Raw genomic sequence first — 13,048 nt, forward strand, 5'->3', positions numbered from 1 at the left:
GTTGTTGGTGTGTCCATCATTATTATATATATATAATTATATAATTATATATCTCTCTTTCTCTCTCTCTCTTTTGTTACAATATAGAATCTCAGTCCCAACTATAATTATAATAATGTCTCTTCAATATCAAACGTCGATTCTTTTTGTCTGTTATTAATATTTTGGGAATCCAGTGAAAAATTGCCATATTTTAAGATCAGATCATAGAATGCCACCGAGGCTTGAACAACACCTAGTAGCATACGTTGCCCAACCCTTACCCTGGGTAACAATAGCCAATACAATCAGATTGCAATAATTATAATTTTATTATGGTGGACCTTGTCATACTCTAAGGACAACGTCAATGATTCTATATATATTATTACTGCTGGCTCAAGAATGATGCATCACAGAATGCCTTGGTGCAAGCGTTTGGCTTGGATGGGAATGTGACCAGAGAGTAACCCTCGACGTCACAGGTTGGGAACTCACGGGTGCATGCACCTGGCTTGATGCAGGCGGTGAACTTCTTGCAACGGTTAGAGTCACGGGTGTACACTGGGACCAATCCTCTGATGCAGTCAACGATGGGAACTGGTGGGCACTTCTCAATTGGGTCGAGGATGTTGACGTAGATGGCCTTACCAATGATGGTACTCTCAAAGATGTTGGCCTGGACAATAGCCTTGTATGGGATGGCAGTGTCCAACACCTTCTTGGACAACCAGTTCGAGTCAAAGTAAGCATAGTTGGAGTATGGCTCAATGTAGTTATCAGCAATGTACTGGTCACCTCCGTTCAAAGCGGTGGCCTTCCATGATGGGCTAGTTATATGAATTGATTAAATGAATGTGTTAGTATGAGATTGAGACGAATGATTGATTGACTGACACATACCATGGGGTGGTGATGCAGGCGATTCCAGAGTAGTCGACAAAGTAGAACTGTCCAGACTTGGTCTCTTGGTCCTCTGGGCTGAGTGGGAGCTGTCTAAAGGCATGACGAACGTTCAATCTTCTGATGGGGGTTCCACGGTCATAGTAGACAATGAGGTAACCATAGACGATGACCTCCTCGTTGGCAGCCTCAAAGATGACCGTTTGGTTGAGGTTTGGAGCGAAGGACAGGTAGTGGACGGTGATGTTCTGAGTCTCGCCATTGATGTCTGAGGCCAACCATGATGGGCATGGATCCTTAACACAGACGATACCAGATGATCTGAAGAAGTAGTAGTTGCCACTGATTGCAACAGAGGCGGCGGACTCATCCACATCAGTGGCAGAGACACATGACAAGAGGACCAAAAGGCAAACAAATAATGTTGGCTTGAACATTGTATTATTAATTATTTGATAAACAATGAATAGATAAATGGATAATTGATTAATTAATATATGTTTTGTTGTTGAGTCCTCATCTTGGACCTTGTCCATCCTTTTATACCTACCTCATTTGGAAACATCCAGACACGTGGGAGTAAGGCTGGAATACACGGAATGAGTGGAAGTGTTAGGGTGGAGGTGTGTGGATGTCATCGGATGAGTGAGTGAGTGGAAGGGGAAGGATGGATGGGCAGGGGCGGGGGTTATGTCTACCATCTTAGAGAACGTATAACTTGGTTGGATTCAGGTAATGTAGAACTAAGAAGGAAGGATATATATTATTACTCAATCTTGAGATTGTTGGTGTGTATGCATCTATCCATGTCATAAATATATATGTAATAATGTAATGTTGACACGTACGTCGTTTTGTGATAGTTGATTGGATACCCATATATGGATTTTGATTGGATGCCCCCGATGATTGAACGACTGTGTGTGTTTAAGTGTAACCACTGCGCGTCGGACTTGGGCCTGTCGAGTGATGGGGCGCAAAGTCAATCAAAATTGTGTTGGACGCGACCACGACCAACACCGGGAGGTTCCACAAGGGGATGTTGTAACGTCGCGTCGCCATTCGTTCGTGACCATATTGTCAATGACAAGAAGACATCATCATTCCCGAACACAGAGAGTTCGAATGCTGGGATGGAGGTAGGGAGGTAGGAAGGGGACAACACTGTTGTGTGCGCACATGGTAGGGCGCCACTTTATTCATTCGATTGGATGCTTATCGATTGGGCATATCTTGTTGACCTTGAGCCATTGACTTATACACTATAATAGGGATTGGAGTTAGTTAGTGATTGAGTGAATGAATACGTGAGTGTCCCAGAACATGTAACACTTACATCTGAATGGAAGATATGCAAACAGGGCAATCTCTTGACACGTTCGTCAACTTCCATTGGTGACAGACATATACAGCAGTTCTCCACTTTGCTGCCAGCTTGTATGTTGTGTTCGGGAAGGGTGTTGATGGAGGATTGTGTGGCACCCTTGTTGTTGTGGACATTGTCGTCCAGCCGCAGAAGCATTTCATAGTCATTCTCGTTAAAGTCCCTGGACGAATATGCCAGGTTCAGCATGTTGGGATCGACTCCTGCATGTCCATGATGATGGTGATGTCCATGGTGTTGATGTGGTTGTTGTTGTTGGTAATTCATTTGTTCCTGGTATCGCTGGTATATCCTATGATTCATCTGTCGTTGATGAACCATCTGTTGGTGTTGGTTACGACGTGTAGATGCTGCTTCCTGAATACCAAAGTCTGCAAGGTTTGGTCCAAGACCTTGTCCATGACCAAGTACATGACCCTGCCCTTGAGTGTTCTGTTCCAACGACAACTGTAGGGCAAGTTCAAAGTCTATCTCTTCTTGGGTGCGAGTGTCCATATGTGGCTCTGCCTCGACTCCCGCCAGAGGGTCACGATTGAGAAGAGACCGGAATAACTCCGTGGCACTGATGGTGCCACGACGCGTGGGAGGGGGAGGAGTGAATGACGATGCTGGTTGGAATTGGAGATGATTGGTTCGCTGATTGGTCGCGTTTCGTGTATTGCTTCGTGTTGGAATGCTCGTATTCTGTCGACTCTGTGTTGTCCGAGGATTCACAGACACTGAGACCATGTCGTGTCGTTGAGGTTGAGGTTGTATTTGTTGTTGAAGTTGTCTCTGCTGTCGTTGTTGCTGACTCTGATTCGTAAATAAAGAGAATGCATTGTTGTTGCTGTTGTTTGATGCACTGTTGGTCGCCTGTTGATTGATTATTGGCATTGGATGTTGAAAGAGTGACTCTGCTGCTTTCTTCTTTACAACATTTGATGTCTTGGCTCTGATTCGCTGTGGTGGCTCGACAGCAGCTGCCACTTTCTTTCGTGTGGATGCTGTTGATGTCATCCCCGGGTATGTAAGATGAAGATGATTGTTATTGTTGGTGTTGTTGTTGTTGTTGCTCCGTTTGTTTGTTGATGTTGATGTTGTCGAGGTGGTCGATGTTGTCGGTGAATTGTTCGACTCAAGGATGATGACATCATTGGGTGATCTGTTTCCTGCTGCTGTTGTCGTTGTTGTTGTTGTTGTTGTTGTCTTCCTCCGTGGCGACTTGAAACTATCCTCCTCCTCCTTCTTCTTCTTATTCTTCTCCTCATTGTATTCATTTAACAGATTGAGGTACTTGGGTAACTCATACTCTGGTTCATCATCTTCATTGTCATTCACTGTTGTGTTTGATGTACCTCTCTTCCTCTTTGCATTCGTATTTACATGGTTATTATTATTATTACTGTTGTTGATATTGTCATCCTCCTCTATACTATCATTCGAGGTATCCAAGACAATGGTGTTTCTCCTTTTGTTGACTTCCTCCTCATCCTCTGTGTCCTCATCGTCCACATATTGTGCATGAGTCGTCGCGGCTTGTTTAAAGTTGCGTGGAGTGGTACCATTCAATAGTTTGGCGAGATTGCTCTTCTTCTTGTTGTTTCCATTGTTGTGACTGTTGCCGTTGCTATGACCATTTCCATATCCATTTCCATTCGCCCTTGAAGAGCAAGTAGTAGTTGTTGTAGTTGTTGTCGTTGTTGTTGTGGCCATCTTGTTATCTTCGTCCTCGTCCACGTCCTCGTTGTTGTTGTTGTTGTTCCAGGATGGACCTTGTGATTGTTGTTGTTGATGATGTTGTTTATAATGATGATGTTCACCTACTCCACTACTGCTGTTGCTATTATTATCGTCGTAGCTATCACCCTGACTCTCGTAGCTACTATCCTCATTATCCTCGTCAGACAGATTATAAATGATTGGTGATTGTAATTCGAAATAGTCGTCCTCACTATCTGACATAATGTCCTTATTATCACATTCAAACACAATCTCAACCTAAATTATAATATCTATCTCTACCTATTATCCTATCTATATATCTTTGTATGTATCTTTGTATATTTGTAATATATGTTTATATGTATAATGAATTTGAATGTTGACTCTGTTGTGTCATTGTTCCAAATTATTGAGTTTATGGGTTTGTGGCGCCACAAGTTTGCAAACTTCGAACTGAACTCAATTCTTCGATTTGGGTCAATGACATTCGGATGTCTCTCATCAGGTTGGGTCTTGTAGATCATCTCTCTCTCTTCCTCTCACAATAGGCCATATCCACGTCTACTGAACGTCGCGACCACCACTTCTTGGATGTCAAAAGTTGTTGGTATTCACTTAGGCATGACGCATCATCGGACCAACTCTCACTTGATATGTTGTGTTCTGACCACCTATCATTGCTTTCTTGAATATTCAATTGATTGATTGTTGATTGATTGATTGATCAATCACTCTTTGTTGTTATCAATAATTTGACATCTCAACATTGACTTCTGTATTGACCTCAGTTGGAGGAGGAGGTGCCATCGTAACAGCTGCTGCTGCAGGAGGTGATGAAGAAGATAACAAGTTAGCTGAATAATATCTCTTGAACACCTCTATCTCTGTTAACTTGGCAATGAGCTCCCTAATAATAATAATAGTAGAAGTAGGAGTCAGTAACTGATTGACATGTGTTGATGTATGTTGATGTTGATGTTGATGTTGTCATCAAACCTACTTCTTCTTTTTTAATTTATCTTTATATGATTGTAACAATGCTTCTTGTTCCTCAAGTGTTCTGTTTGCACCTGGTAATGAAGCCAATAGTCTAGTGCACTTTGTTATTCTCTCATTCAATACATTGACAGCTCTTGATATCTCCAATTCATCATCCTTCATCCTTGCAATAATATCTATTACATAAGGAAACAGTTGGAATTCACCAACAATCTCATCGACAGGTAATGGTGGTTCAAGTTCTAATTGTTTAGACATGTCTTATTATTATTACTATCTATTACATCTAAGTCAATGAATGACATTCACATTCATTCAATATGATGATGAACCCACAAAGTGATTAAAGTTGGAAAACACCCAAAGTTCAAAATTAAATTGAAAAAAACAAATCAAATCAAAAACGACCGAGTATTCGAGCATTCTCTCGACTCAACCTTCATTCATTCATTCAACTACATCCTCATTTCATATATATATATATATAAACAGACACACATACACAATATGAAGGATACAGTTGTAAAGAGAACTGGTGCTCCATCAAGAGGTGGACGTGGAGGTGGTTCAAGAGGTGGCCCATCAAGAGGCGGCCAATCAAGAGGTGGCGGCTTCGGACGTGGACGTGGTGGTCCAAGAGGAGGAGGAGGAAGAGGTGGTCGCGGTGGCAGAGGTGGAGCAAACAACAAAAACAATAGAGATGATGACGAGGAAGAGAACGAAAACCCACTTAGCTATCATGTTAATGACAGTGATAGTGATGATAACGTTGACGAGGATATGCATTCGGCTGTCGACAACAAGGTTGCTGCCAACTTCCAAGACGAAGAGATTGACGATGCCGAGTTGATGAACGACTCTGACGATGACATGGACGGTGATTCACTATTCACCAACAAGAATAAGAAGGTATGTTTGTCAATCAATCAACTCAACTCGATCAATCGTTCTTTGACTAACATGTTTACACGATTGATGTAGAACAAATATCATGAGGAAGACGAGTATGAAGGTGTTGACTACATTGATATCTCAGAGTTGATGGATGATGATGCACCAAAGAGTTTGTCAAAGAAGCAAAAGAGTACAATGGAGGACTATGTTGTCGAGGATAAGAAGAAGAAGCCAGAGACAAAGGCAAAGTCAAAGGTCACTGCCCCAGCTCCAGCACAAACACCAGCACCAGCAACATCCACAACAAAGATGAACAAGATACTTCAACAACAAATGTATGAGGACGAGGATGATGAGGATAATGAGGAACTCTTGGAAGAGGATGATATTGAGCATGATGAAGAGGATGACGAGTCATCGGGCGACGACAACGATCAATTGTTTGGCGAGACAGCATTCGATGATGATGATATTCTTGAGGACGGTCAGGAGGATGAGGATGATGAGCTTCAAACTGGCGATGACGACGAGGGTCATGACAAGCTTGCATCTATCATCAGTGGACTGGACAACAAGCCCTCAACCAAGAAGCAATCAAACAATCTACAAGAAGTCACTGAGGACTATGCCAACGAGTCTGGATTCGGTCTTCGTCTTGGAGAGGAGGGTATGTAGTTGCCTGGAACTATTCCAAGATTGATCAATCAAGCCATCTAACATTCCATTCAATCACTCACTCATACTTCCAGATCAAATCGACTTGGACTCATTGCTGAGCATGATCCCTGAGGGATTTGACGCACTCAAGGGTGACCTGGAGAAATTGTCAAAGAAGGAGGCATTGCCATTGCCCATGTCCAAGTTCCACTCCAATGAACTCCAACGTAAGCTCACGTTAAAGGACGCAAAGAATGTGCTGGACAAGTGGATCCCATTCATCAAGGCCGAGCGAGAGAAGGCCTCCCACGTGTATGAGACAAAGATCTCGACAACTGACAACGCCTCATTGATGGCCGCCGCCAAGTCAGTCACATCGACTGGCCCCTCAAGCAAGATGGACCTGGAGATCAAGCGAATGATGCAACAGTCGGGCGTAACCAACAAGCGCGACACACCCGATGGAATGGAGAAGCAGAGCCCCGAGGAGGAGAGGAAGAGACTGCGCGAGATCATCAAGCTGAGGAACATCATGTTCTACCAAGAGATCAAGAACAAGCGTCAAGCCAAGATCAAGAGCAAGAAGTACAGAAAGATCCTAAAGAAGCAGCGTGAGAAGGAGACTGAGAAGCGCGAGGAGGAGCTGTCCAAGATCGATCCAGAGTTTGCCAAGCAGCGCCAGATGCAGGCTGAGGAGCAGAGGATCCGTGAGAGAATGACACTGCGCCACAAGAACAACAGCAAATTCATGAAGAATGCCATGCGCGGTGGTCTGACCACCGAGCAGCGCCAAGGCATCAACGAGCGCAAAGAGATTGGTCACGGACTCTTGAACAGAATGAACAAGGTATCCAACGAGGACAGCGACAGTGATTATGATGTCGAGAGAGAGGATGATCAAGAGGAGCAGCAGAGCCAGCGTGGAGGACGTGCGCCCGTCCACGTGTCTAAGGAGGATGTGGAGAGCATCGACAAGTCCATGCCGCTGAAGGACAGAGTGACGACAAAGATGCAGCTGCTGGGCATGGACACCAAGAAGGTGGAGAAGGGCATCAATGCCATGAAGTTCATGCAAAACAGTCTGGAGCGTGACCTGGATCAGAAGCTGGCGGGCAGAGTGACCAAGGGAATGGACGACTATGAGATTGGAGAGATGGACTCGCTGGACAAGGAGGCCGATAATGAGAACAGGATAGCATTGCATAGACCAGTTCAATCAAACAAGACCAAACTGTCCGCTCAGCAGCTCGACCAGCCCGCTGGACAAGTTGACCAAGTGTCCATGTCGTCCGGTCACAAGATGAAGGTGTCCACACCAATATCAATTGGCAGTGATGAACAAGAGACTGTCAACGTTGCCAAGGTTGGTGCCAACAAGAAACAACAACAACAACAGACAAAGGAGAAACAGATCAAGATAAACAAGGAAATTGATGAGGACAACTTGGACGAGCAGATGGACAACCCATGGCTGGAGGCCAACTCAAAAAAGACAAAGAAGGACAAGAAGAAGGAGTCGAACAAGGTGTTGGTCGATGTCGAGAAGGTGACCAATGCGGCCAAGGGCGTGGCCAACAAGAGGAAGGCAATGTCCGAGCAACCACAAGAGGAGGAAACAGCATCAGCACCATCAACAACAGCCAGTGGCAACAAGAAGAACAAGAAGAATCATCCCGGTATGAGTCTGGTCACATCGAACAAACAGAAGGAGTTGTTGTTGGAGGCATTCGCGATGGACGATGTGGAGGATGAGTTTGCCAAGGAGAAGTCTGCCATCATCGAGAGGGAGTTGGACGAGCAAGACAAAGACAGCGCAATCAAGAAGTTACCAGGCTGGGGTGCATGGACTGGTGATGGAATCAAGACGAGGCCAGTCAACGAGGCAAGGCTCAAGGTATGTTCATTCATTCAATCAGACTTGGAATCATTCCAAATCAATCACTCACTCTCTAACTCACTCAATCATTCACAAACATGCAGAGAGAGCGTGATGCCAAGCTGAAGGAGATATCAAAGAAGAGAACAGATAACAAGAACTCTAGAGTTATTGTGGACGATAAGGCAACTGTGAAGGGTGTGTCAAGGTATATGTTGAACAATCTGCCAATGCACTATCAGAACGTGGAGCAGTATGAGAGCACGATGGCAACGCCACTGGGCAAGGATTGGAATACAAGGACTGTGTTCCAGAAGCTTGTCGAGCCAAAGGTGTCTGTGGCATCTGGAACCAATGTGAAGCCAGTGACACGTGCCGACAGAGGAGCACAACAACGCAAAGCCAGTCAACAAAGACAGCAACAGAACAACAAGAAGCTGCCAACATCACTCAACAAGGCCACACCAGATGTTCTTGTCAAGACGTCTAAAAAATAATAAGTAAATTATTATTATTATTTTATTAATATTATACAAATATATATAATTATCTCTCTGGTATCTTAGGCCTTATACCAGAATTCCATTGGGGGTTGTTTAACGATTGAAGATCGTTTCAGATTGAAGTGGGTGACCCACTTTGATCATGCAAATAATTACCACTCAACAAAAGTGCCCTTGATCAGCTGATCTGTTTTGTGGTGATTTTTGAGTGTATACCAACAAGCCGATTTAGATCCCCCATTATCTACCTTTAACAACATCATACACAATTAAATAAATACACAATCAAGGTCAATGTACTTGTGTTGAAGTCTCACGTGTTCCAAGATAATGGTATCATCAAACTCTATCGTACCCTTTCATATACCAACTTTATAGCTTCCTTTCATATTACATAGAAATAGATATTTAATATAGTGTTCAAGCCTGCTTTCCATCCATTACCAATCAGAGATACATTGAAGTAAGTAAGTTCATCATCCATCATATGATTGATTGATTAAATGATTGGTTGATGAAGAGATCTGTATTATGTCATATGTTTGGTAAAGATACACTTGCTCCTTTTGGTCCTTACAGTAAAGTGTGAATACGATTATTACCCCCCTGTTGTGGCAATCGAGGCTTGAATCCCGATAACAACTAAAATTACACCTCAACCTTTCAGTGGTGTGGAGATTGTGATCTTGCCTGCTCCACCCCCTAATGAATGAATTAGTGAATGACACACTAAACAGTTCCTTCCTTTCTTTCTTCGCTCACAAACAAACACACAAACAAAGAAAGAAGAACATCTCCACATCATCCTACTTCCACACCACCCTTAATATTGTTGTTGTTATACACATACACACACAAGTTTGTTGATATTTTCATTCAAATATCTTTAGATCACCAAAAGTTTAATTTATATTTTAATTCTCAACAAAAAGACAAAATAGGAAGTTGTTTGTTTAATTAAACAGTTCCAGTACCATATACTTTTATTTGTCAATCAATACAATATACAATTAAAACAGATACATACAAACATACATACACATACAAACTTGTATTGTTAATTTATTAATATTTATAATATAATCAGCTGATCTTTAAATTTGGCCTTCATAATATCATTACTCAAATACATACATTATACAACTTGGTGCACCTGCTCATACTTACTCACTCACACATTCATTTATATATACACACATAGCCTCTATCTATCTATCTCCAATCAACAACAACAACAACAACAAAACATCAAATCAACTTGTGTTAGCCTAACCTAATTGTTGTTCATCAGCACACACCCACACACACAACACAAACAGAAGGAACAAACTAAACACAACCACAACAAACAAACAAATACTCTCAAGTAGTATCAGTCAGCTGAATTTGTACATAGGTATGTTCATGTTTGCAGCACCTCCCACACACACACACAATGCTGCATGATTAATCTATATCCTATATCTATTCCATCCATCAATCAATCCATTCATTAATTATATTATTATACTAACCTACAAAATATATATCTCTTTCTTTCCTTTTTTATATTCTTTATCTCTCTTTGTTTTATTATTATTATTAGTGTATATATTTAAATTATTTATTAACATAATTATAGGATGAAGTCCAACTTCAAACGTATTGAGATCAGTCAGGAGGACATTGAAAGATCATCATCATCTACTGTAATACCCATGGCAATGTCATCTGATCATATACAACTAATCAACAGCCAAAGCAACTATATGGCTATTGCTGCTGCAGCAGCCGATAGAGTACCCATCCATACATCCGACGAGGACAGTGACTATGATGACATGGACCATCATCCATCATCTCCATTAATCCCATCTACATCTACGACTACTACCACATCATCATCATCTTCTACAAATATGGCTACTACTACTACTACATCATCATTGGCATCATCTACATCTTCATTGTCTCCATTGTGCTCATCCAACAACAACAGTAGCACTGGATCACAATCACGATCGGCATCACCGACTTCAATGCCAGACGTCGCCACCACCACATCTACAGCTGCCACCACCAACATCAATGGCAATGGCGCTGCTGGTCCATCTCTCGTATTGATCAATGCCAACAATCAGATACCCACTGTCGATGTGTCCACTCTTCTCTCGCACATCAACCAACTCAACACATGGGTGGCCCAGATTGATCAATGCTCGCCAACTGCTCGATCCATTGTATGGAGACAGCTCAACGACATCTGCATGCAGCAGGCCTATCCCAACCAAGACATCTCCACTCTACACATTGCCAACGCGCCTCTCTGGGAGAGCAAGTGCACGGACAAGTTCCTGCCCTACTTCCACTCTCTGCTCAGGAAGCCCAACATGGACGTCAACGGCTTGCAATCTTTGCACTGTGCCTTTGTCGAGTCGGAGCGAAGGAACACCAACCTCTTCCAGCAGTGCTCACCACAGACTGCTGTGGACCCAACTGATGACCAGGTCACCATCAACCCATACACAGTCTCCTCGGATATCTTCCATTCATCGTCCATCTGGGGATTCACACTGCCATCTGTGTTGCAGCAGTTGCTGTGTCTGACGGCGTGGGCACCACAACTCGATCGTCTGCCCACCAACCTGAGGAAGGCAATCTGGGACAACTGTCTCTCCTTTGCCCCATTCAAGACTCTCACTGTTGGCACCAAGCTCAACAGTTTCACCAAAGTTGTCAAGGGTTGGACCAATCATCCAATCAACAACATGCTTGCCATCACTACACTCTTTGGCTCGCTTGGTTACCTCACCTCTAGAAGGGTATTGAGTGTAAGTAATAACAACAACAACAACAACTGTTGATGGACACGCATAACTAACTCTTAATCTTCAACAGAACAACTTCTATTTCCCTCAGACAAACTACTTGGTCTTCTCATTCAACGAGTCGGACTATGTAGGTTCATCATCTTCGTCACAGTATGAGTGTGAGGATGAGGTGGCCACCTCCCCTTCACCATTGAAGAAGAACAAGAAAAGTCACTCCACCTCCTCCTACAAGCAGAGTGATATGGGTGAGAGAGTGCCATCTATGTCACCGTTGCCAACGATTGGTGCACAGAGCAGTGCCACACCAGGCTATGCTTCACCAATGGCTTCGTACTCCACTTTGGAGCACTACAGCAGTGACACTGAGTCCTCCTTTGACTCTGATCCAGTGACTCCTACCAAGCATCACTCATCATCATCATCCAACCAACAACAATTTACAAACATCGAATCGATCAGCTCGATGATCGACAAGGTCATGAGGTCCAAGTCCCTCAAGCCTTCTTCAAACACACAATCCACCGCAACCAAACAACCAACATCATCATTATCATTATCATCATCATCTGCCTTCAACAACACCAACACCTCAACCAACAAACAGTCCAAGGCTAGGAAGGCCAGTAGCATCAGCAGCTACAGTGTATCAAACAACAACTACCTCTTCACCAACACCAACACCAACTCGAACAACCTTCATCACTCCTCGGACTCTGTACCATTTGTGAACAACATCAATAACTCCGTGTGTAATATACCAACGATGAGCACCCAAACCAAGCAGATGGACGCCATGTCCATGCCAGTGCAAGTGCCAGTGAACAATCCAATGGATGGCTGTGCACCTTTGGATGTTCTTGTTATGACTGCCTTCCAGTTTGAGGAGTTGGACGAATCGATCGTCTGCCAAGAGCCCGAAGTGCCCAAGAGAGAGACAACAAGCTTCAAACGTATCAGCAGCAGGAAGAGAAGATTATCCTCTGAGCATACTGTCAAGCAGGAGGGAGCCATGAACATCAACAACATCCTCTGTTCATAAGCTTTCTTTCTCCACCTAATGGGTGTGTGTCTGGGATCCGACATTCCCATAATCCGACACTACCTACTGGGCCCTGGACCTGCCTCCAAACAAACAAACAAACTACCAAACCAACAAGACCAAATCATTCCCGAATGTACATTCCCCAAACCACAACTACAACTGCAACATTGATTGTACCTGAGACGACCAAACCAACATCATCCATCATCATCATCATCCACTTACTCTCTGTAGATACAAACATCACCATCCCCTTCCTCGACCAACATATCCATAATGTCTATATGTTCGATTATA

The 13,048-nt window shown here is 43.3% G+C and overlaps 4 protein-coding genes across 4 annotated transcripts; 2 read left to right on the plus strand and 2 right to left on the minus strand.

The window, feature by feature from the left end:
- Positions 1-367: 367 nt before the first annotated feature.
- On the minus strand, positions 368-1,319 carry SAMD00019534_122640 (hypothetical protein; the record flags this gene model as incomplete). The annotated part of the gene is made up of 2 exons (XM_012892479.1): positions 368-809; positions 883-1,319. 2 exons carry the CDS (start codon positions 1,317-1,319, stop codon positions 368-370), a joined length of 879 nt encoding a protein of 292 aa, XP_012747933.1.
- A 762-nt stretch (positions 1,320-2,081) lies between these two features.
- Positions 2,082-4,210, minus strand: SAMD00019534_122650 (hypothetical protein; the record flags this gene model as incomplete). Its single annotated transcript, XM_012892480.1, has 2 exons — positions 2,082-2,144; positions 2,219-4,210. 2 exons carry the CDS (start codon positions 4,208-4,210, stop codon positions 2,082-2,084), a joined length of 2,055 nt encoding a protein of 684 aa, XP_012747934.1.
- A 1,266-nt stretch (positions 4,211-5,476) lies between these two features.
- Positions 5,477-8,893, plus strand: SAMD00019534_122660 (hypothetical protein; the record flags this gene model as incomplete). Its single annotated transcript, XM_012892481.1, has 4 exons — positions 5,477-5,878; positions 5,951-6,530; positions 6,613-8,414; positions 8,501-8,893. The coding sequence occupies 4 exons, from the start codon at positions 5,477-5,479 to the stop codon at positions 8,891-8,893; spliced, it is 3,177 nt and encodes a 1,058-aa protein (XP_012747935.1).
- Positions 8,894-10,521: 1,628 nt separating this feature from the next.
- SAMD00019534_122670 (hypothetical protein) lies at positions 10,522-12,748 on the plus strand (the record flags this gene model as incomplete). Its single annotated transcript, XM_012892482.1, has 2 exons — positions 10,522-11,709; positions 11,777-12,748. 2 exons carry the CDS (start codon positions 10,522-10,524, stop codon positions 12,746-12,748), a joined length of 2,160 nt encoding a protein of 719 aa, XP_012747936.1.
- Positions 12,749-13,048: the final 300 nt, after the last annotated feature.

Source organism: Acytostelium subglobosum (genome assembly GCF_000787575.1).
Source record: "Acytostelium subglobosum LB1 DNA, scaffold: scaffold40, whole genome shotgun sequence".
Classification (NCBI taxonomy): domain Eukaryota; phylum Evosea; class Eumycetozoa; order Acytosteliales; family Acytosteliaceae; genus Acytostelium; species Acytostelium subglobosum.